The sequence below is a fragment of the Musca vetustissima genome, unplaced genomic scaffold (assembly GCF_032173495.1).
Source record: "Musca vetustissima isolate MV318-11 ecotype Yass unplaced genomic scaffold, APGP_CSIRO_Mvet_v1 utg17160, whole genome shotgun sequence".
In the NCBI taxonomy this organism is placed as follows: Eukaryota; Metazoa; Arthropoda; class Insecta; order Diptera; family Muscidae; genus Musca; species Musca vetustissima.
The window spans coordinates 120447-144175 of record NW_026878655.1 but is presented as its reverse complement, the minus strand read 5'-3'; the positions used below and the strand labels follow the sequence as shown (position 1 = coordinate 144175).

General features: G+C 34.3%; 1 protein-coding gene across 1 annotated transcript in view; it reads left to right on the top strand.

Annotated features, from left to right (window-relative positions):
* LOC133323434 (ATP-dependent Clp protease proteolytic subunit) overlaps positions 1–23729 on the top strand; it is a 55492-nt gene that overhangs the window by 13633 nt on the left and 18130 nt on the right. The window contains exon 2 of the mRNA XM_061532359.1: positions 5858–6277. Coding sequence (XP_061388343.1) covers positions 5858–6277 — 420 coding nt within the window. The remainder of the gene's footprint in view (positions 1–5857; positions 6278–23729) is intronic.

Below are 23729 nucleotides of genomic sequence, written 5' to 3'. Positions count from 1 at the left end.
ATACCTCTCAAGTTTGCTGTCAAAATGCATTATTGTGAATTGACTTCCATTATGAGAACGTAAACAAAGTCAAGTTTGCTATCAAAATAAATTATTGTGAATTGACTTCCATTATGAGAACGTAAACGAAGTCGAAATTTTGGACATTAGACTTGTCCAATATTTATACCAGTTATTTGAATAAATAATATATGTTATAATTTAAGCGTAAATGTTTTCACGAATAATAAAAAATCTAATTTATTGGTACGTTTATGTCAATTCGTACCTTTTGTGAACAAAAAGGACGCTTGTTACAAAATTAAAAATAGCGCAACTCTAATTACTCTCTCAAGAGAGAGAAACTCTCAACACCGATCCCGATAAATATAAAACCACGCTAACCAGAATTTTCGCGTTGAGTGTTTTTTTGTTATCGCGTTAACGTACTCAAAATGTTGAAATATATGATCTGTTCCAGTACTTTTTTAATAGTAAAGCAAGTAAAAAGGAAACATTTCAAATTGCTCTCAGAGTACAAAATAATTTGAAAAGTTCGGGAACGCAAATCTGGAAAATATGCCAAAATTAGATGGCAATACTTCAAAATTAACATAACAGCCAATCAGAAGTAGGCATTCCTGTTTACCATTTTTACTCGGCCAAATTTCTCGAGTAAAAAGTTTAAAAAGAAAACGGCATTTTGTTTTGTGTTCTCTTAAATTTGATTCAATGTTTTGCCAGTTTTGTAGGTTCAGGAACGGTTTTCGAGTAAAAAGTTGCAAAACTTGTAAAATTAGTACATTTTTTTAGGTTCTGGAACGGAACTATATTTAACTCCGAAGTGCAGCGCACATCAACATCCATGGTATAACATGGTATAATAATAGAAGGTAACAGCAAGTGTTGTTGTACAAAAAACGGTACAACAACCACATGGAAATTTGTTGTTGTAAGTTCTACTAGTGTCATCTCATTTGACAGAAAAATGTAAACAAACAAACAAATTTTCATCAAATTATTTTTATTTTGAAAATGAAATATTTTTGAATCCTCAAAATAAAAATTGAAAAACATGAATGAAAATCTATAAAATGTATATTTCTATCGCTTCTACATCTTTCCTATAATAGAGCCATTGCCATATATATGTGTAACACATATGAAAATGCTGGGAATAGCGAGTTGTTCCTTGAAGAAAGATTTGCTTCCTCAAACTTTCCCAGCAGGCAGATTGAGTAAATTGAATACTCAATAGGGAAAACATTTAATAAAGAACCAATTCGAATTGAATGCGTTCCCAGTTTTCCTGTTGGGTGATTTTTAAAACCATAATTTGTCAAATTCATATTGACACTAGTATAACGTTGGAATCAAATCAGCTGGGATTTGTTGTTACCTTTTATAATTGTACCATGATGGTATAATAATAAAAGGTAAACGCAAGTGTTGTTATACAACAAACGATACAACAACCACATGAACGTTTCCACGACAGAGGGGTCTACGATCCGAAACGACCCGAGTCTTACTCGGCCAACGTCTGTCACCTCAGTCCGTTGTGTAAAAGCAATAGGGCTGCTACAACAACAACAACAACCACATGAAAATTTGTTTTTGTAAGTTATACTAGTGTCAACGTCGTTTGACAGAAAAATGTAAACAAACAAATAAATTATATTTATTTTGAAAATGAATTCGAATCCTCCACATAAAATTGAAAAAAATGAATGAAAATCTATCAAATTTATATTTCTATCGCTTCCACATCTTTCCTATAATTGAGATATTGCCACTTATATGTGCAACACATATCACAATGCAGGGAATTGCGAGTTATTCAATGAAAAAAGATTTGCTTCCTTAAACTTTCCCAGCAGGCAGATTGAGTAAATTGAATACGGGAGCATATTTAATAAAGAACAATTTCAAATTGTATGCGTTCCCAATTTTCCTCTTGGGTGATTTTTAAAAACATAATTTGTCAAATTCATATTGACACTAGTATTACGTTGGAATCAAATCAGCTGGGATTTGCTGTTACCTTTTATAATTGTACCATAATCAACTTCAAGTGTAAGTGTTAAAGTATATTTACATATACGATTTTAAATAGACTCTATTAACCAAATCCAGAAATCATGATCTTAATGCCGATCATCTGATGTATACATACAAAATTATTAATTTGAAAAGAAGAATTACAACAACGGGAATGTTTTCGCAAAGACCTTAGAAGTCGACTTTTGCGCTTGACTGCCTATCTCTAGTGTGGAAAATAATTTTGTACATAATTATTAGCTCAAAATTGTAAAGAATCTTAAGTAAGCACTTTATAGTATGATTTGTATATAAAAATGAATGTGGATAGGTATGCTTTAACCCTAATATTGGTCAATAGTTTCCAAAAGTTGCGGCATGTTTAAAAATATTAATATTTTAATAAATAATATAAATGTACTTAACTTTTTTGGCAAAATAGATTTGCACGTCACAATTAACAAAGTTTTTATAATCATATATATGTATATACATATATATATATATGTATATGCCGCCCATTCTAAACAAAGCAGAGCTCCGAAATGCTCGCTCGAATTCGAGTAAAGAGTGAAAATCGCTCGAATTCGAGCGGGAGTACTCCTGCGAGTAGAAAAAGTAAATAGAGTATACTCTATTTTTCTCTGACACTCAAATAAGAGCACAAGTGCTTCGCTCGTTTTCGAGTGGGAGTGAAATACGCTCGGAATCGAACAGATTACGCTCATGCCGAGTACTCTTTTATTTTTATTTATTTTTTTGTTTTGTTTGTGATACCGTTGTTTTACTTGATGTTGTTTGTGTGCATTGTTTGTTTGTGTTGTGATGTTTGGTTTGCAGTACTGCTGGGAAAGCATGCATCAATAAGCTCGTTCTCTGCGTTCTCTTTATGTAAGTCATTTCATATAAGATTTTTATTTGTACCTCACATGTGTAACCATTTTCAATAAACAAAATAATCAATGCCCTATTATGTTTTTTGAACATGATCTATCTCCCCACAGCACACAAAATATCAACATCAAAAAAAATTTGCTACTACACACAAATAACCAAACAACCAAATTTATTTATCCACTCGATTTTACTCTTAGAGTGAACTCTTACTCTATTTCGAACATTTTGACTCACACTCTTTTTCTTCAACAAGGAGTACTCGCGAGCACTCCCAAACAAAATAAAAGAGTGGAGAGTATACTCTCTAAAAACTCGTACTCTTTACTTACTTCCACTCGGGAGTATTTTTCACTCGCGAGTAAAATCGAGCAAATCGGAGCTCTGAAACAAAGACAATATCAAATTTAAAAAAAGCTTTAACAAAATACGTCAGGTATTTAATAATATATGGGCGAAATAGTTAGTATTCCCTTATCCAAATCCAATATTTAAAAAAAGTTGTACGAAAAATAAAAAAATCATGGTATAATTATTACAAGGTAGGGCACAGCTACAAACTGATTACAATTTTTTCTCAAGGTGGCTTGTTCAATCAAATCAAAATACATATTTCGTGTATGTGCGTGTATTGTTTTGAATGCTATGTCCAAAAAATCAAAATAAATTGAAATATATTAAAATTTAATTGAAAAAAATTATGTTTTTAACATGTTCGTCTGAAAGTAATTACTTTGTGATGGATGAAACAAATATTTTATGGTATTCCCTACTGGATTTGGGAAGAAAGCATAACCTTACATTCATTTTTCGCGTTTTTAGTTTTTTGTTTAAAAAATGTCAAATAAACACAAACGCTTGTTGCGTATATTTATTTTATTTTTGGCAGAAGAGGCCACAGCTGCCCTACCTTGTATTATTGTACAATGAAAAAAATTAAGTTATCCTTAGGTACCATTTATAACTTACCAGCACAATAGATTTTTGTTAATAATTATTTTTTTGCGACTCCTTGGACACCTTGACAATGTCCGCTAATGGTTTTTAAAAAGTTTCTTTAATTTTTTTTTAATCTTTAGATTGCCGAAGGCAGTCATTTTGACCGTTTTTCAACTTCAAGTACAAAAACAATTGTGTATATTATGATTTTTTTGTCACACAGTCACCCAGATTTTTAAAATTTGGTGACTTTTTGTACCACATAGAACTACGTTTATTAATCATAGTAGCTGCTTCCTCTCCTCTTTCATTCCCGGTATTCACATGTGCTATACCTATATAGCCTAAAATCGGTAATTTTGACCTCTTGTGAAATATTAAATAATCAAACTACTTTTATTATTGTATAAAGTAAATTTCTTATATGACCAGATCAATACAACAACATCGAAAACCGTTTGCTACTCTAGAAACACAAACGAACACACAAATCGGGAAAAATAAATTTTATATTTCCAGTCGATTTCACTCTTAGAGTAAAACACTTTCACTTTTTGGAACATTTTGTCCGCGCTCTTATTTTTCAAAAGGGGAAACTCAAGAGCACTACCACCGAAAACAAATAATAACAACGTTTTGTATGATTGTAAATGATGTAAAAATATTAAAAAATAAAAATAAAAATTCTTTCAGAATGAAGTCATTTTGACCGATTTTAGGCAATATAGGTATATACAAAATTCCCGTCTTTCTAGTGTTAAACTTACTACTTACCAGCAATGGTTCTTATTCGCGATGCACTTTTAAATGCACTTCAAAGAAGAAAAGAAACTAACGGCATTTTTTGGCCATTATATCGAGCCACATTCGCCAAGAAAACGTAACCCTTAAATTTGAAATTTCACAGGAAAACGGTTTTTTTAATAATTTCAGATTTAATAAAGCTATTATTTTGAAATTTAGAACTATAGTGTAAAACAAAATTAGTTGTATTTTGATATGTCAAAAATATTTTGCCAAAACAAACAGATTGACAAGATTTTTTTACACAAATTCTTGTAGAAAATGTTAATAAAAGTATTGCCAAAAAAAGCTATTAGAAATTCGGAGATTTTCATTTATAATTTTGTTTTTTAATTTTTTGGTTCAACATTACAACAACATTTTTGACATTTATTTGTCCAACAGCTGGCCCGATGCGGCTACCTTATTAAATATACCTTGCTACCTTGTATATCTACCTTGGTGCGAGCCGAAAAAATCGGCGGCGGCGTGCCGCCGATTCACAGTCGGCTCGCTTCCACATCTGGTCGGGCTCCGTCAGAGTCTAAACGCAACCATAGAGTCTAGAGTCAGCGACAGTCGTTTACCGTGTGTTTCTTATAGGCAACGGGAAATCGCGACGGCTGACGTTCGCGTCTAGCGGCATGACGCTAGAATAGATTTTATTCATTTTTGCTCAGCTTCATACTCAAAATTTCTCTCTTGCTCTCAATTGAGTTGCCATATTTTAGGTAAAAATCAACAGTGCTACCAAATTTCAATGAGAATTTATATCAAAACATATGGCAGTGCTGTTGAAAAAACAAATATTTTCAATGATTGTGGATGTTTTTTAACGAATTAATAATAAAATGGAAGAAAAATATTTTTTTTCGAAAATTTTATCCAAGTTCCTTGACATTATTGTTTATTAAATAATAAATTGATTTTGGTTTGCACAACGTAAAATTTTCTGTCAGAAAATGAAAACAAATAATTGACATTTTGTGCCGCTAACGCTAACTCTTTCGTTTGGTTTTCACGCCGGCGAAAAAGTATGACGCTGACTCGTGACTCTCTGGTTGCGTTTAGACTCTCATGTTGAACTGGCAACACTGTTTATGATTATAAAGTGTTAAAATTAGATGTTTGACGATGATTACGAAAATATATAAAAATTTATTGGTAAGCATTATTTTATTATTGAATTTGTTTATTTTTATTAAGTATATGGTATTTTTAGAAGAGCACTGGATTCCAGTTATATCGTGGTTTACATTTGGTACCAATTGTTGTTGAGCAGACCGGCCGCGGCGAAAGAGCTTATGACATATTTTCAAGATTGCTTAAAGAACGCATAATATGTTTGATGGGACCAATACACGATGATTTAAGTTCATTAGTGGTAGCTCAGTTATTATTTCTTCAAGCAGAAAATTCAAATAAACCTATTCACATGTATATAAATTCTCCCGGTGGCGTTGTCACTGCCGGTTTGGCTATATACGATACGATGCAATATGTGAAACCGCCAATCGCAACTTGGTGCGTAGGACAGGCATCATCAATGGGTTCGTTGCTTCTCGCAGCTGGTGCTCCCGGCATGCGACATTCGCTACCAAATTCCCGAATAATGATACACCAACCATCTGGAGGCGTGCAGGTAATATTGGACTTTCTAAATGAAAATATTAATATGAATTATCAATACTAAAATTATTAAATATGGGTCATCTCTTATCGGAACACTCATACGGCCTTGTTTAATGTCGGCTTTTAGATCGTTAGCATAAGCAGTTTAAGGGCCCTGATTAAAACAATATCTGTATAGCTTGCGAAAATGTATATTCCAATGTTCCACTGGGACAATTGTATTTTCTCATGCATTTTAAAGATCCCTTAGAAAATATTTATCTGAATTGAAGAGGTTTGTTGCAATATGTCATTATTTGATAGAAATCCATACCATACATTCATAGCAGAAAGTCTTAAGTCCCGGTCCGAATTCCGGCCAACAACATGGCATCTATTCATAGGAGAAGGGAATTTTTAGAAGAATTATTAAATATTACCAATACCTGTGAAAAAAAATCCACATCGATCCCAGTCGATTTCCTATATGGGTACTTCCGCAGTCACACGACTTTCAGAGGCAAAATAAAATTTAAAATCTTAAATAAATCGAAAACAATTACATACATTTTTTACAATTCTCCCTTAATACTTTTTTGTAGAACTTTACGAGAACTATCAGAGGGAAAAAAATTGAGGGCCTCTAGTTTTTAACTTTTTAGATAAAAGCCACAAAAGAGCGGTCACTCACGCGACCTCAAATATACATGACGTTAGACATCACTGCTAATAATGGGAAAACTCTACGAATTGTGTGTATATTTTAAACTTTTCATATTATTTACATGAACAAGAGATACCAAGCATTATTATTGCACATTCAAAATTTCACAATATGAAATATCATTTATTTGCGAAGGATTTTTTTGTTCTCTCACACGACGTAACTCACGCGACATTGTTGATTTTGCAGTTTTTATTTCTGCAGTGTCTGAATTTTTAGTCATTAAATTAGTATTTATGCTAAGAACAAGAAGAAAAAATGACAAATGTGGGGTTTCTTTTTATTTTGTGCATTTACTTTACGTATTTAAGCACAATTAAAGAAACAAATTCTTCAACTTTGGTTTACCTTTTTGCGGAAGTGCCCATATTCATCTTGTAGGATCTTGTATCATTGGATGACGTTGGATGATGGGGAAAGTCTATTTATAAGGCTATACCAGACCTGCTCCTGGTAATAACAGTCACTATGTACTGCATTAACAAACTTGTACTGTGTTGATGGACGAACGTGATCTTCGCGTCCTGATGGAGTTATACTGCCGACAGAAAATTATATCAGATTGTACGATTTACCAATTCTGACTTCTTTACTAGAGGTTAAATTATGAGTTTCGATATCGAGTTCATACTATCGAGATCATCATACTTGGCATCCGATATCGAATGTTTGCATATTTGGCACATAGACGAGTCGTACTAATATTGGTCAAAATCGGTTCAGATTAATATATACATCCCAAACATTTTTATACCCTTTACCACACTGTGGTACAGGGTATTATGTCTTTGTGCATATGTTTGTAACAGGCAAATATGCATAGAATCACATTCTGAGTCGATTTATGAATGTCCGTCTGTCTGTCCATTTAAAAAAAAATAAAATTTACAATAAAAGAAAAATTGATTTGGTATGTTCCCCGGGAACATTTAAGCTTCTGGCATTAGAGTTTGGAGTCTTGTCTTAATTTGCTTCATTCCATGTTTCCTGTTAAAAAAGGAAGGTTGTTTATGGAAGCGAATAATGGTTGGTACATGTCTCCGGAAATTTCTTATTATAATTCATTAAGAGATTTGGCGTTCAAACAATATCTCCGGACAAGAAATAGTTTCTTCTGTAAAGCCAGAAATAAAGCAAAGTCTGTTGTTCGGAAAGCTAAAATATGTGCCCATACTTCATTGTTTGAAGGTCAGCAATAAAGATTTGTGGAGATTGCATAAATCTAATGGTTTTTCTAGTGACAAATCATACACATATAGCGAGAGTGTAGATGAATTGGATGAGAAATTTGCTAGTTATCAAATAGATTCTTCTTCTTTCGGTGATCTTCGTGGGTCTGGCTTTACTGATGGTGGATTCTCTTTTAGATGTGTTGATGGCATTTTACTCTGTAAAGTCGAATGCAGCTGGGTTCGAGGGATATACCCTTAAGTTTTTAAAAAATTTTTTCCCCTTAGTTTTTCTCCATTTTCTTAACTTGGTTAATACTATTTTAACCACTTCAATATTTCCTGCTGCCTGGAAACTGGCAAAAATTGTCCCAGTTAAAAAGAAAAACATTGCTGGTGCTATTCAAGAGTTTCGTCCGATTTCTATTTTACCCATCTGCTCAAAAATAGTTGAATACATTTTAAAATTTCAAGTTACATCACACTTGGAGAGAAATAACATGCTCGACGATGCCCAGTGTGGATTCAGAAAAAATAGGAGTACTTCGTCTCTTTTGTTAGGCATGACAGGGGGGTTACTCTGTATTGCGATGCGTGAGAAAAATTGTAACGCATCGCGTAATTGGTACTCTCTAATTCGTTTTCGTATCTCCTTTCGCATCTAGTTTACGCAAATGTGGCATCACCGCACTCTGTAATACAAAAACGCATGTCAAACTCGTTCGTTAAGCGCAAATATCTTGCGTTAACAAAATAGCAAACGCAAAAGAAGCGAAGCATATATGTAAGCTCAATTAAATTTTTTATTTATATATAAATTGTAAATTATTTTAAGTAAAAGGCAAAAAAGTCACAGTTGCAGACTCAGCAACGTCAGATCCAAACTTAAGTAGATTTTATGGGGCAACACAGTGATTTGGCAAAGGGACAGTTGCAGAGTTCAATTGCGAAACAACGCGCCAACAATTTGTGGACAAAACTGTCTGATGACCTCAATTCAAATTGACCTCCTGTAAAAGATGTCGGTGGTTGGAAAAAGTAATGTATTAAATTTTTTTTATATAAAATGTGAAACTGTTGTTGGTGTTGATAACCACCTTGTCCAAGCAATTTCAAAGCAGCGGCCTCTTTTATTGGAGTTGGAATTGTTGTGGTCTATTTGGAAAGACGAGCGTTTAATAAATACATAAACGAATCTTTATTGAGACGAACATTTTGTATAAATCTATAAAAAATAAATATTTGAAAACGTTTGTCACATAATTCGTACTTCTATTTTAATACCCGTGGTCACTTAGGGAGAATATATTTGATCGATCTCATAAAATTATTTTTTTGTTTTTAATTCGTTCATCATTTTTGTTTAAAAAACACTCGTACCACACAAAAATATGTTTTCACTTAAAATTTTTTGACGTTTCCTTTTGTCATTCTTCGTTATTGTTTACGTTGGGGCGACAGTGTTGCCCTATTTTCGATTTAGTTTATGAATGCATTTGCAAGAGCGTTACAGAGTACCAAATTGTACTCTTAACGCATTTAGCTTTCGCATCGCACTTGCTTTCGCAACGCAATACAGAGTAGCCCCCCAGATGTGATCCGGAATAATTATGGATATACTAAATTCTGTGTGCTCTTGTCGCTAGACTTAGAAAAGGCTTTTGACAGAGTGGATCACGGTAAACTAGTTATTAAACTTGCTAGATTGTATGGGTTTTCTGCTAATGCTTGTTCTCTTATTACATCCTATCTTTTTGATAGAAAGCAGCTTGTGTGTGTTGGTAGTACAAAGAGTTCTATTTTGACAGGCAAAAGTGGTGTGCCTCAAGGCTCGATTTTGGGACCAATTCTGTTTGTTGTTTTTATTAATGATCTGTTTCTAGATCTAGGTTTTTGGTGCCGGCCTTTTGCATTTGCAGACGACGTCCAATTGCTCTTCACAGGTGACAGTAGATTTCTTTCCATTTTTCAATCGAAGATTGATAATGCAATGGTTGCATTGAACAATTGGATGATGAATAATACTCTAAGTATTAACCCGTCGAAGACAAAAGCTTTTTTTTTCGCATCATTCAATAATAACTGCGTGTCTATTTCGTACAATAATTCATATATTGCTTTTGTTTCTGAGTTGTTGTGCTTGGGAGTTTTACTTGATGACAAACTTAATTTCTGCCACCATATAAATATGGTGGTATTTCAGCTAAACTCATCTCTTCGTGGCCTTTATGTAACGGATATGGCTTTGCCACTTCATGTTAGAAAACGTTTGGCTTATGCTTTGGTGTTACCTAAGTTCCTATACTGCTTAGAAGTTTATTCCGGGACTACTTCCAACAATCTTCATTTGATACATTTAGCAGTCAACAGGATAATTCGATATGTATACAAATTAAATCGATTTGCTCATATCACTCCGTATGTGATAGACTTTTTTGGCTGTTCATTTGATTAATTTGTTGAAACTCGCCTGCTACTTAGTTTTTTTAAAACTATTCAGAATCAGTGTCCTCTTTTTTGGTGAAGGATTTTGTTTTCTGTTCTTCAACTCGGCGACAACAACTTCAAATTCCTATTATTCACCATTTCATGAATAATTCATTTCCAGTTCGCATAGCACGCTTATTCAATTCTTTGCCTAATGAGTTGAAAGATTTTAGCATTACCCCGGCTACATACTCCAAACGTCTTCTTAGACATTTCGATTAGTTTCTTTTTAGAGTTTAAATAAAGAGTTTAAATAAATTAAATTAAATACATTGCCCTCTTTCTGGAACTTGCCTAAAAATATAAAGAATTAGTTCCTAATTCAATGAAACTTTGCATTACTTACGAATTTCCATTCCATTTTCTGTAATATTTATACACATTAAATTCAAATTGAACTTTGCAAATTAAAAAAAATGTTTTGAATAATTTTTGAGTTCGGTCATAAAACAGCTGATCCAAATCATGTGAATCATTAGTGAAAATCGGTGCACATGCTGAATGAAAGGCTGACATCCAAAAAGTTAATTGCTTTGCATTCGAACCAAGATATATTTAATAAGGTAGCCGCATCGGCCCAGCTGTTGGTGCAAATAAATGTCAAAAATGTTGTTGTAATGTTGAACCAAACAATGAAATTTTCGAATTTCGAAGATTATTTTTTCCAATACTTTTATTAACATTTTCTACAAGAATTTGTGTAAAAAAATCTTGTCAATCTGTTTGTTTTGGCAAAATATTTTTGACATATCAAAATACAACAACCGATGTTTGTTGTATATCTACCTTGATTCGAACAATGCATCCTGTTTCTTAATGCAACAGTACATACTATTTCAAAATGTCGCTACCACGCATTTGCAACGCAGTTAAAAAGCAATCAGGCATCGGTTTTATTGTTGATGCATTGTGTTGCCCGTCAAATGAGCCGGCGTGAAAATAAAACACAAAATTTCTAAGAGCACTCCTTGTGCGTAAATATTTTAATTTAGAGTCTAAACGCAACCAGAGAGTCACGAGTCAGCGTCATACTTTTTCGCCGGCGTGAAAACCAAACGAAAGAGTTAGCGTTAGCGGTACAAAATGTCAATTATTTGTTTTCATTTTCTGACAGAAAATTTTACGTTGTGCAAACCAAAATCAACTTATTATTTAATAAACAATAATGTCAAGGAACTTGGATACAATTATTGAAAAAAAATTATGTTTCTTCCATTTTATTATTAATTCGTTAAAAAAGTCCTCAATCCTTGAAAATAATTGTTTTTTTAACAGCACTACCATATGTTTTGATATAAATTCTCATTGAAATTTGGTAGCACTGTTGATTTTTACCTAAAATATGGCAACTCAATTGAGAGCAAGAGAGAAATTTTGAGTATGACGCTGAGCAAAAATGAATAAAATCTATTCTAGAGTCATGCCGCTAGACGCGAACGACAGCCGTCGCGATTTCCCGTTGCCAATAAGAAACACACGGCAAACGTCTGTCGCCGACTTTAGACTCTATGGTTGCGTTTAGACTCTGACGCTAGAATAGATTTTATTCATTTCGTGACTCTCTGGTTGCGTTTAGACTCTCATGCCGCTAGACGCGAACGTCAGAGTCTAAACGCAACCAGAGAGTCACGAGTCAGCGTCATACTTTTTCGCCGGCGTGAAAACCAAACGAAAGAGTTGGCGCTAGCGGCACAAAATGTCAATTATTTGTTTTCATTTTCTGACAGAAAATTTTACGTTGTGCAAACCAAAATCAATTTATTATTTAATAAACAATAATGTCAAGGAACTTGGATAGAATTATTGAAAAATTATTTTTCTTCCATTTTATTATTAATTCGTTAAAAAAACGTCCACAACCCTTGAAAATATTTGTTTTTTTAACGGCACTGCCATATGTTTTGATATAAATTCTCATTGAAATTTGGTAGCACTGTTGATTTTTACCTAACATATGGCAACTCAATTGAGAGCAAGAGAGAAATTTTGAGTATGACGCTGAGCAAAAATGAATAAAATTTATTCTAGCGTCATGCCGCTAGACGCGAACGTCAGCCTTCGCGATTTCCCGTTGCCAATAAGAAACACACGGCAAACGACTGTCTCTGACTCTAGACTCTATGATTGCGTTTAGACTCTCAGCCGTCGCGATTTCCCGTTACCAATAAGAAACACACGGCAAAAGGCTGTCGCTGACTCTAGACTCTATGGTTGCGTTTAGACTCTTATTTCTCTACGAAAGAGCAAGCGAGGGAGCGAGCGAGCGCTTTAAAATAATTTTGTTTGACACCGGCCTTTTACTGACTGACCTGATGTTTTACAATTATTTTCTAATGACCGCAGATGCCTACGTGATACATAAACGTAGTCCGTTATAATTTATAACAACTTGTTAAGTACTTATTTCGTATGTACATATGCACGTGTGTGCATACGAATATGTGTAAAGCAAAAATAATCTATTTACAAATATATGTAAATCAGTATGTGACAATTGGTAAATTTAAGAATTTAGTGGGAAGTATACCCATATTATAAATTTAAACAAAATCTAAGTGATTACTAAATATCATGAATATATCGGCGACAACAATCTCCCCCTCGTAAAGGAGCCAACGGGACGAGTTTGCCGCTTATTTTGTCGACGTCTAGTTTAGCTATCTTTGCTGTTGGTCTTTGGAAAATACCGCTTTGCGTTTGAACTGTAACCTGTCGCACTTGACCGTCCTTCTCCATGAGGGTGTCGATTATTCTGCCTTTTGGTCAGCAGTGTCGTGGTAGATTCTCATCAATTATAATTACGATGTCCCCTACTTCTAGTGGAGTTGCTTTTTCATACCATTTTCCTCGTCTGGTGATCGTTGGTGTATATTCTTTGAACCAGCGATGCCAAAATTTATCCGCAAACTGTATGGTACAGTTCCATCGCTGTCGTAAGTCAATTTCTTTGTAGTTGACGGGCTTGAGGCCAGTCGATGATCCTAGTAGTAGGTAATTTGGTGTGAGAGCCTCATCATCGCATGATTCGAGTGATACGAAAGTTAGTGGCCTGGAGTTTAACATGAACTCGACTTCAGCTAAGGCGCCTCTTAAGGTCTCGTCATTGAAGTTCATGTGAGGACAAATGTTGTATAGAGCGGTTTTGACCGAACGTACGAGTCTCTCCCAGGCTCCACCCATGTGGGGCGCTGCTGGTGGGTTAAATTTCCACTTGATGCCATCAAATGCTTTCTTCCTTCTACCAACGTTGACGTAAAGTAGTCAATACCAGTGAACGTAAATGGCTTTTCATAACATGCTAGTCTAGCAGGTGGCAGCGAAGTCATTTGTGGCATTATTGGTGATGCTGTGGAATTTTTGCATCTTTGACACGATTTTCTAACGAACTTGTAGAGTATTCTTAGCTTGGGTATGAAATATCTTCTTTTAATATTGTTGATGACGATTTCATGTGACATATGGTGATATGTTTCATGTGCAAAGCGAACCAGTAGAAATGTCACATGGTGTTTGGTAGGCAGAATTATTACATCTTCGTGATTTAGGAATGATGCACGGCCTTTGGCCCTTAATACGCCCTCGTCATCTAGAAAGATATTCAAAGATATTAATTTGCTGTCTTTTTCAATATTCTTTAAATGATGTATTTCATCATAAAACGAGCTCTGCTGTGCGTTTTTGAACAATATGGTTTTTGCCTGATGTAGTATTTCGAACGAGATACCTTCGGGGGTTTGCGTCCTTCACATCGCGCTTTAAGTTTTCTCATGTAGAGAATAAATGTTGACAGTGCTTTATAAAGCCTTCTCCAGTTGGAGAAATATTCAACGTTCAATTTGGCGTTACTTTCAGCTTTGTTGATAAGCAATAAATGGTGTCTTATCTCTTCTTTACTGCATTCACCTAAATTATTGCAAGTTGGCCATGTAGATACCTCTTCTTGTAGAAATTTAGGACCACCGAACCATAATGACATCTCCCAATGTGTCTGTACCTTTGTTGCTAGATCAGCCGGATTCATTTTAGAGGGCACCCATCGCCATTGAGTTACATCCGTAGTTTCTAGTATTTCACTAACACGATGCATAACAAATGGTTGAAACCTTTTTGGATCCATTCGTAGCCACTGCAGAACTGTCTTCGAGTCAGACCAGAAGTACTTTCCGGTGAAATTTATGCGTTGAATATTTCCGACCTTGTTTGCTATCCTAACGCCAACAACGGCAGCTTGTAGCTCCAGTCTTGGTATTGACATCGGCTTTAATGGAGCCACTTTTGACTTGGCAGCGGTGATAGCAACGTCATAATTCCTTTGATTTGCAATTCGAATGTAGCAGACTGCGGCATAAGCATCTTCACTAGCATCGACGAAAGTATGAAGCTCCACCTGAGTCGCCTCATTCAGGTGTTGCGAATAACAGCGAGGTATTTCCACAGAAGCTATGTGAGCAATAACTGTCTTCCATCTGTGCCACTTTGGTAATAATGTATCGAATAGTTCCGCATCCCAATCGATGCCAGATCGCCAGACTTCTTGTAGAAGAATTTTCAAAGTTGTTGTGTAGCATGATATTAATCCCAGTGGGTCGAAAATTGACATTAGCGCCTGAAGCAGCTCTCTTTTTGTGGGAACTACATCACCAACAAATACATCACGACGAAGCCTGGCAAATCTGTATCTGTAAATAAAGTCAAAGGAGTCTTTATTTGGATCCAAATACATACCCAGAACCTTTTCTGTTTCTGCTAGATCTTTTGGGGATTGCTTTTGACCAAGTCCTTCCTTCAGATGGGTGATGACTTCACTGCTATTTGATGACCATTTTCTGATGTGTAAGCCTGCCGCTGCGTGAATGAGTTTTACATGCGTCGCCAGCTCGATAGCTTGTTGATTGCTGTCCACACTATCGATGAAATCGTCTACGTAGTGATTATTCTGAATAGCCTCTACTGCTCTTGGATATCTTTCATTAAATTGTTCAGCGTTAAAATTACGCACGTAATGAGCGATGCATGGAGCACATGAAATGCCAAACGTTAAAGCTTTCATGACGTAAACACTTGGCTTAGAAATTGCATCGTTCTTGTCTCACCATAAAAATCTTTGCGCGTGCACATCCCGGTCTATTACATTTATCTGGTGGAACATTTCCGCTGTATCACCGCAAACTGCAACTTTACCCACACGGAAATTCAGCAACACGTCGAATAAAGATTTTAGTAGGTCTGGTCCACTGTTTATAAAATCGTTGAGGCATACTCCATTTGACTTGGCGCCAGCGTCCCAAACCATTCTTATTTTGTTGGGTTTATTAGGATTTTTAATAATGAATATTGGTAGATACCAAACACGATCTAATGATGAATTCATTTCATTTTTATTTAACTTTTTGGCGTATCCTTTGGATAACAAATTATCTATTTGACCTTGTAACAAGATTTTTAAATTTGGATCTTTTATAAACATTCGATTCAAACACATGAGACGTTTATAGGCAGTATTATAACTTTCAGGTAATTTACTCGCATCGTTGTTTCACAACAATCCAGCTTCGTAGCGTGTGCCTACCTTTTGACACGTAGTCTTCAAGGTTTGAATAGCCTTAGCATCCTTCGGAGAGAGCATAGATTTTTTGTTTGGCTCTTCTAGATTGAATTTGTTCTTTATCATTTGATGTAATTTGTTGTATTGTTTTTCACATTCACAATGATGAATATTGAGCCATTCACTTTGGTAAGCGCTTCCACTATTGCCTTGAATTGTCCAACCTAGTCTTGTTTTTGTGGCAATCGGTTGATTCCACTGCCCTTCACGGATCTTTAGTGGTATTGCAACACTCCAATTGTTTAACCCAATCAAAATACTCGGTCTTACATTTTTATAAGACTGTATGGGAAGTCCTTCCAAGTAGGGGTATCTTTCCACAATCTCCTTCATATTTAAAGTTTGTTGAGGTAGATCGAAATTTTGCACTGTATGCACAGAATTTAATTTAAATTTATTACCATTTGTAATATTCGAGATGTCAATCGATGTTCTTAGAGATGATTTTTCTTGACGAGTGGTATTGCCAGTCCATTTGAGGCACAATGATTGCCGGGCCCCCCGGTCCGCCCCCCCTGCGTACGTCCTTGCCGAAACCAAATTCCAGTTACCTGTTTGGTTTACATTTGTTTTTTGAAGCAGTTCACATCCATTTATTTGAGACAAAATTTGATATTTCTTTTCCAGAAATTCCTGTTGTAAACGTTGCTGTTCTTCCACCAATTTCAGCTGTAAATCTACTTGCGCTGTCAGAGTAACGTTCTGTTGAGAAGAATTAGTTTTTTGTTGAACTTTGCTAAATTGAAATAGCGAGCTTGGGGCTGCAGTAGATGTCGAAGGATTTGTTTTTAATGGACCTCGTGTAGAGTAGATCAGCTGTGTGTTGCCTCTGCTGTTCTGTGTGTTAGATAAGGTACTGATTCCGTTGCTCCCCTTTACCGATGAAGTTGAAACTACATTTATCGGCGGTAAAATCCCATAACCAATTTCATCTGTGATCGTACTTGCCAATTGCTGCGTCTCTCCTGTCGTTGTCGGTGACGACGTTGATTGCGGCTGTTTAAGCAGATCCATAGAATTAGGTATAGCTGGATTACCTACTGTATGAGCTGTGGCATTAGTCCCTGCTGCATCACTGTTGCAATTGCAGCCTTCACAATTCCAACTTATATTGGCAACTCCACTATTCACTGCAACACAATCGTAGTGATACCACTGATCACATTTGTCGCATTGTACCATGCGGTCATTGTCGACTGCATTGCATTTTTTGCAATTAAACTCAACTTCGTTTTCAGCCATTTATTTTTCACTTTACTTAAACTTGTGGTCTTCTTGACTCTTTTTCCTTTTGATTCACAAAAATATTTTATTTTTTGTAATGAGTTACAAAATTATTTTAAAGAATGTTGCCCGTCAAATGAGCCGGCGTTAAAATAAAACACAAAATTTGTAAGAGCACTCCTTGTGCGTAAATATTTTAATTTATTTCTCTACGAAAGAGCAAGCGAGGGAGCGAGCGAGCGCTTTAAAATAATTTTGTTTGACATCGGCCTTTTACTGACTGACGTGATGTTTTACAATTATTTTCTAATGACCGCAGATGCCTACGTGATACATAAACGTAGTCCGTTATAATTTATAACAACTTGTTTAGTACTTATTTCGTATGTACATATGCACGTGTGTGCATACGAATATGTGTAAAGCAAGAATAATCTATTTACAAATGTATGTAAATCAGTATGTGACAATTGGTAAATTTATGAATTTAGTGGGAAGTATACCCATATTATAAATTTAAACAAAATCTAAGTGATTATTAAATATCATGAAGATATCGGCGACAACACATTGTTTGTTTACGAGCACAAAATGAAATATCTAAATAAAAAAGTTAATGACAGATTCACAAAAGTAATTTTGTAATTTTAGTCATAATATTAATATATTGTAAACGTTGTAAATTGAAAAGATCTTTCCCTTTTTTTTTTTTTTTTGTAATTATTTGGGCAGTATTAAAACACATTTTTCTTATATTTAACTTTTGTAAACACATCGAAGTTTGCCAGGATTTTTTTGACAATCTGATAAAATACAAAAATATTGCCAAATATTTTTTTAATGTCGTTCAGCTGTTTTATGAAATTTTTTTATTTCATAAAACAGCTGATTTGTTAGTGATACATTGCATCACATTCATTTTATATTGTACATGCTTGCAAAGTTTCTAGTTGCGATGTTTAGTTACTTTGCATGTGTACGAAGTTTAAATACCGTAGGGTTATTGTATACAACATTGTGAAAACATTGCATTGATACATTTTGGAAGTCAGCCAAACACTAACATATAAACCAAATGTTCCATGGTACAATTATAAAAGGTAACAGCAAATTCCAGCTGATTTGATTCCAACGTTATAATAGTGTCAATATGAATTTGACAAATTATGTTTTTAAAAATCACCCAACAGGAAAATTGGGAACGCATACCATTTGTAATTGTTCTTTATTAAATGTGGTCCCGTATTCAATTTACTCAGTCTGCCTGCTGGGAAAGTTTGGGGAAGCAAATCTTTCTTCATGGAATAACTCGCAATTCCCTGCATTTTTATATGTGTTACACATATAAGTGGCAATGGATCAATTATAGGAAAGATGTGGAAGCGATAGAAATATAAATGTGATAGATTTTCATTCATGTTTTTCAATTTTTATTTTGAGGATTCGAAAATATTTCATTTTCAAAATAAAAATAATTTGTTTGTTTGTTTACATTTTTCTGTCAAATGTGTTGACACTAGTAGAACTTACAACAACAAATTTCCATGTGGTTGTTGTATCGTTTTTTGTACAACAACACTTGCTGTTACCTTCTTTTATACCATGCAAATGTTCTTTAGATGGGTTGACACGGCTGATAATGCTTCATATCTCTTAATATGATTTAGTTATTATGATGCCCATAAGCGTGGTTAATTTTTCTGAATTTTCACATAAGCATGGTATATTTTTAATGTAGTACTTCTTTTAATAAATATCACTTTAGCCCATAGGGCTTAAAAACATTTTTTCTCATTTGTAATATAGGTACGTAGTAAGTAGTAGTCATATATATTTATAAAATATATTTTATTAAAATTGCCAATAATTTAATGTACTGTACTGTAGTATAAAAATTTGAAAAATTTAGTAGTATCACCCATATTTTAATAATATTTTTACACACACACCCACACCTACACTACAAAACACACAGAAACTCTGTCGATATTTTTTTAGGCGTTTCTCATTTCATGTCATAAATAAAATAATTCAATAATACATACCACTTAAACATTATAGGGATTCCTCCGATTATTTTGCAAATTATAACCCTTTTGGGGTCTACCACCATGTGAACTGTGGTAGCTACCGAATTGCTACCCCCAAAGAATTGATTTCTTTACAAAAATATATTTAAACTTCGCCTACAAAGCTATTCCCAAATACATTTCTGAAGGGTCTTTCCATTTCGGAGAGGCGTAGCCCGACATCTTAATAAAATTTCTCGAATTTTTCGTCGACATTGTCGCGTGGTCTTTCGACATCGATGTTTTTGTAAAATTCCGCGATGTTTACAAAATATTGTGAATTCTTCACTTTTGAAAATTGTAGCGTTGTCAGAATCGACTACGTCTGGAAATCCATTCCTTGAAAACATATTTCCATTCGATTTTTTTTTAACTTGTAAGACAAGGCCTATATTAGGTGGTAAAGTAAGCACAGGTAAGTACAAGTTTATTCATAAGGTTAATAGGCAGGCAAATTCATGCCTTAGTATACTCTTGCTGTCAACATTTTAATCGCGAAATACCAACCAGAACAGGATAAAAACGCATAATATAATTCAAGAAAACGTAATGATAGTAATGTGCACATATATTTTGGTTCGAATAAAAATATTTTTTGTTTATTTTTTAAATAAAATAAACCTTGGGTGAGTATAAAGTTTGCTGTCAAATCATATTTTGAAACCTATACATTAAGGCGTATTTAATAAGGTGTAGGTGACAATCATATGGTTTTAAACTTTTTTCTTTATTGTTTGTGAAATAAATTGTCAAAACAAATTTGTTCGACGTTTCATTTCCTTCAAATTTAAATTATGGTCAACAACAAAAAATACATTTATAGGAACAGAAAATGTTATAAGCCTCAAATGACAAAAACATATATTTTACATTGGGTTCCTGATTATAGGCCGCTGAAATATGCACTTTTAAAATTTGCAAGGAGCCTGCATTGGTATCTGTCCATTGGTGTTTGCCACTGTTGAACAAATTACTACTACTTACTACTACTACTTTGTTTAGAAATATTAAAAATAACAATATATGCTTTGTAATTTACATGTTTCACATTTGTAAAAATAATTTTTTATTACAATAAAAATTCTCAAACGATAAACATATTACAATACAAGGATAAAAAAAGGATTACAATGGGCGACAATAATAAGTTTTTTGGAATCGAAAAGCTTAACCAAGACCATTATTATAATTGGAACTTTAAACTTAAAATGTATTTAATAAAGGAGGATCTGTTGTCTGTCGTAGATTCTACCACGCCAGAAGAATCAGAGGCTTGGAAAAAAACGTGATAAAGAATCATTTGCTATTATAAGTTTATGTGTAGAAGATAATCAGTTGATACACATACGAAAAGAAAAAAGCTCAAGCGGCGCATGGAATAGTTTGAAGGCTCAGCATGAACGGGTAACATTAAGTTCGAAGGTTACCCTAATGAGAAAGATATGTAATATGCATTTGAGCGAAGGGGAAAATATGCAATCACACATAAATGTCATGATGGAGTTATTCGATAAATTGCAAGCTATTGGATCTCAAAGTATAACTGAAGACTGGAAAGTATCAATGCTACTGAGCAGCCTGCCATCCAGCTACGATGGCTTAATTACAGCTCTAGAGGTAAGACCTGACAAAGATCTTTCAATGGACATGGTGAAAAGCAAATTGATGGAAGAATACCACAAAAGGTGTGAACGCGATGTTCCACATGACATGTCAGTTCTAAAAAGCTTCAAACATCCGAAGAAATTTGATTTAAAATCATGTTATTTTTGCAAGAAACCTGGCCTGAATCTGAATGTGCTAAATATCAAGACTGGTGCAAGAATAACAGAAAATTTGCCAATATAAGTGAATGTATCCAAGAGAATCGACAAACCGAATTTGTTTTGATGACAGCAGGAGAAGGAGATGATGATAGATTCTGGAGCAAGCTGTCACATATCAATAAACCAAAGATTATTCAGTGAACTGGATTTCAACGACCAATCTCAGACAATAAGTGTAGCAAATGGAAGCCGTTCTCAAACAAAAGGAAAAGGTATATGCAAAATAAGAACGAATTCAGCTATTCTAAGTATTACTGACGTTTATTTTGTTCCTGACTTTAATTCCAACCTGCTATCAGTTAAAAAGATTACTGAGAAAGGGTACAAAGTCAGTTTTTCTAAAAAAGAATGTGTAATAGAGAAAGATTCTAAATTAATTTGTCAAGCAGTCCTTAAGAATGGTTTATACGTTCTAAATTCTAATTCTGAAAAAGCTCTTTCCGTCGATAATTGTAATAAAGGTTGTATACACTATTGGCATCGTGTCCTTGGTCATCATAATGAAGCGGATCTTAGACAATTAAAGAGAGAAGATTTAGCAGAAGAAATGCGAATTGATGTTTGCAGTAAACATGCTGAAACTTGCGAGGTGTGTTTGCAAGGCAAACTGGTCAGAACTGCATTTCCGAAGGAAAGATTAGTCGATCGAAAAGCTGTTTTGATTTAATTCATTCTGATGTTTGTGGCTCAATATCTCCTGCGACGTATAGTTGCTATAAGTATTTCATAACTCTTATAGATGACTATAGTAGATATTGCACTGTATTCCTCCTAAGGAAAAAGGTGAAGTCTATTACAAAATAACCGAGTTTTGGAATACAGTACGGAATCAGACAGGTCGTTTTCCAAAGGCAATTAGATCAGATAGAGGAGGGGAGTATATAAACCAAAAACTCAAGATGTTCTTGAGCACTTGTGGAACAGAAATTCAATATACAGTTCCATATAGCCCCCAACAAAATGGGGTTGCAGAACGAAAGAATCGCACATTAATGCAGATGGTAAAATGTATGTTGGTTGATTCAAAACTCTGTAAAGCTATTTGGGGAGAAGCACTAATGACGGCAAATTATATTCAGAATCGATTGCCTTCACGAAGTGTTACATCAACACCATATGAATTGAGATTCAAAATGAAACCAAATTTGAACAATTTGCATGTATCCGGTTGCTATTGTTATGTGCACGTACCAAAAGAAAAAAGGAAAAAACTTGATGTTAATTCAAACCGAAAGATGTTTGTCGGATATGACTCCAACTCTAAAGGTTTCAGGATTCTTAATCCAAGTAGTAACAAAATTGAAATTTCACGGGATGTTATGTTTTTAGATGGGGAAGAGGTCAGTGATGACGTATCTCACAATTAATCTAATAGTTTAGTACATCTGCCATATTATATCAAAGAGGAAAGTAAGAAAGAAGGAACAAATACTGTTGCCAACAACTTAGAAAATGTGGATGTTCAAGAGGTGGAAGATAATGATGTTGGAGATACAATTGGAAATGATAACATAAGTCTTGAAGAACAGAGTCAAGAAATCGAGGTTATATCAGATTCCAATGAATATTTTGAAGACAAAGTCCAATTCCTGCAAGAAGAATATCTACTCGCATTAATAAGGGAGTCTTACCTCAAAGATATAACGTAAATTCTGCCATTATTACGAAAGAGCCAAGTAATTTCAATGATGCCATTTCAATTAAGGAGGAGAAGACTCAATGGATATCAGCCATGAGAGAAGAACTGGCATCAATATATGAAAATGGTACATGGATTCTCGTCGATCTTCCTCCAGGTAGAAAACCTATCGGATGTAAATGGGTCTTCAAGAAAAAGACAAATGAAAAAGGTGAAGTTGAACGTTTTAAGGCTCGTTTAGTAGCACAAGGGTTCAATCAAAAATTTGGAATAGACTATGATGAAGTGTTTGCGCCAGTTGTTAGAAATACAACATCAAGAATTTTATTTTCAATAACAGGAAAGAATGGTATGCATTTATATCACTTTGATGTGAAGACTGCTTTTTTTGAATGGTGATTTACGTGAAAAGATTTATATGAAACAACCACCTGGATTCCAATCAAGAGATAAACCTAATAAAGTTTGCTTACTAAAGAAAAGTTTGTATGGTTTAAAACAAGCGACTCCGTTCTTGGAACCAATGCTTTCATACAGCATTAATAAAATTCGGCTTTCAACAAAGCGCTATTGATCCATGTTTATACACTAATATTTGCGGAGAAAATATTCACTACCTTTTAGTTTATGTCGATGACATCATAGTAGCAAGTAAAAGTACTGAATTTATCAATGAAATATTCAAGAAGCTAAGTAATAAATTTCTTATAACAAATTTGGGGCCAATCAAACATTATCTA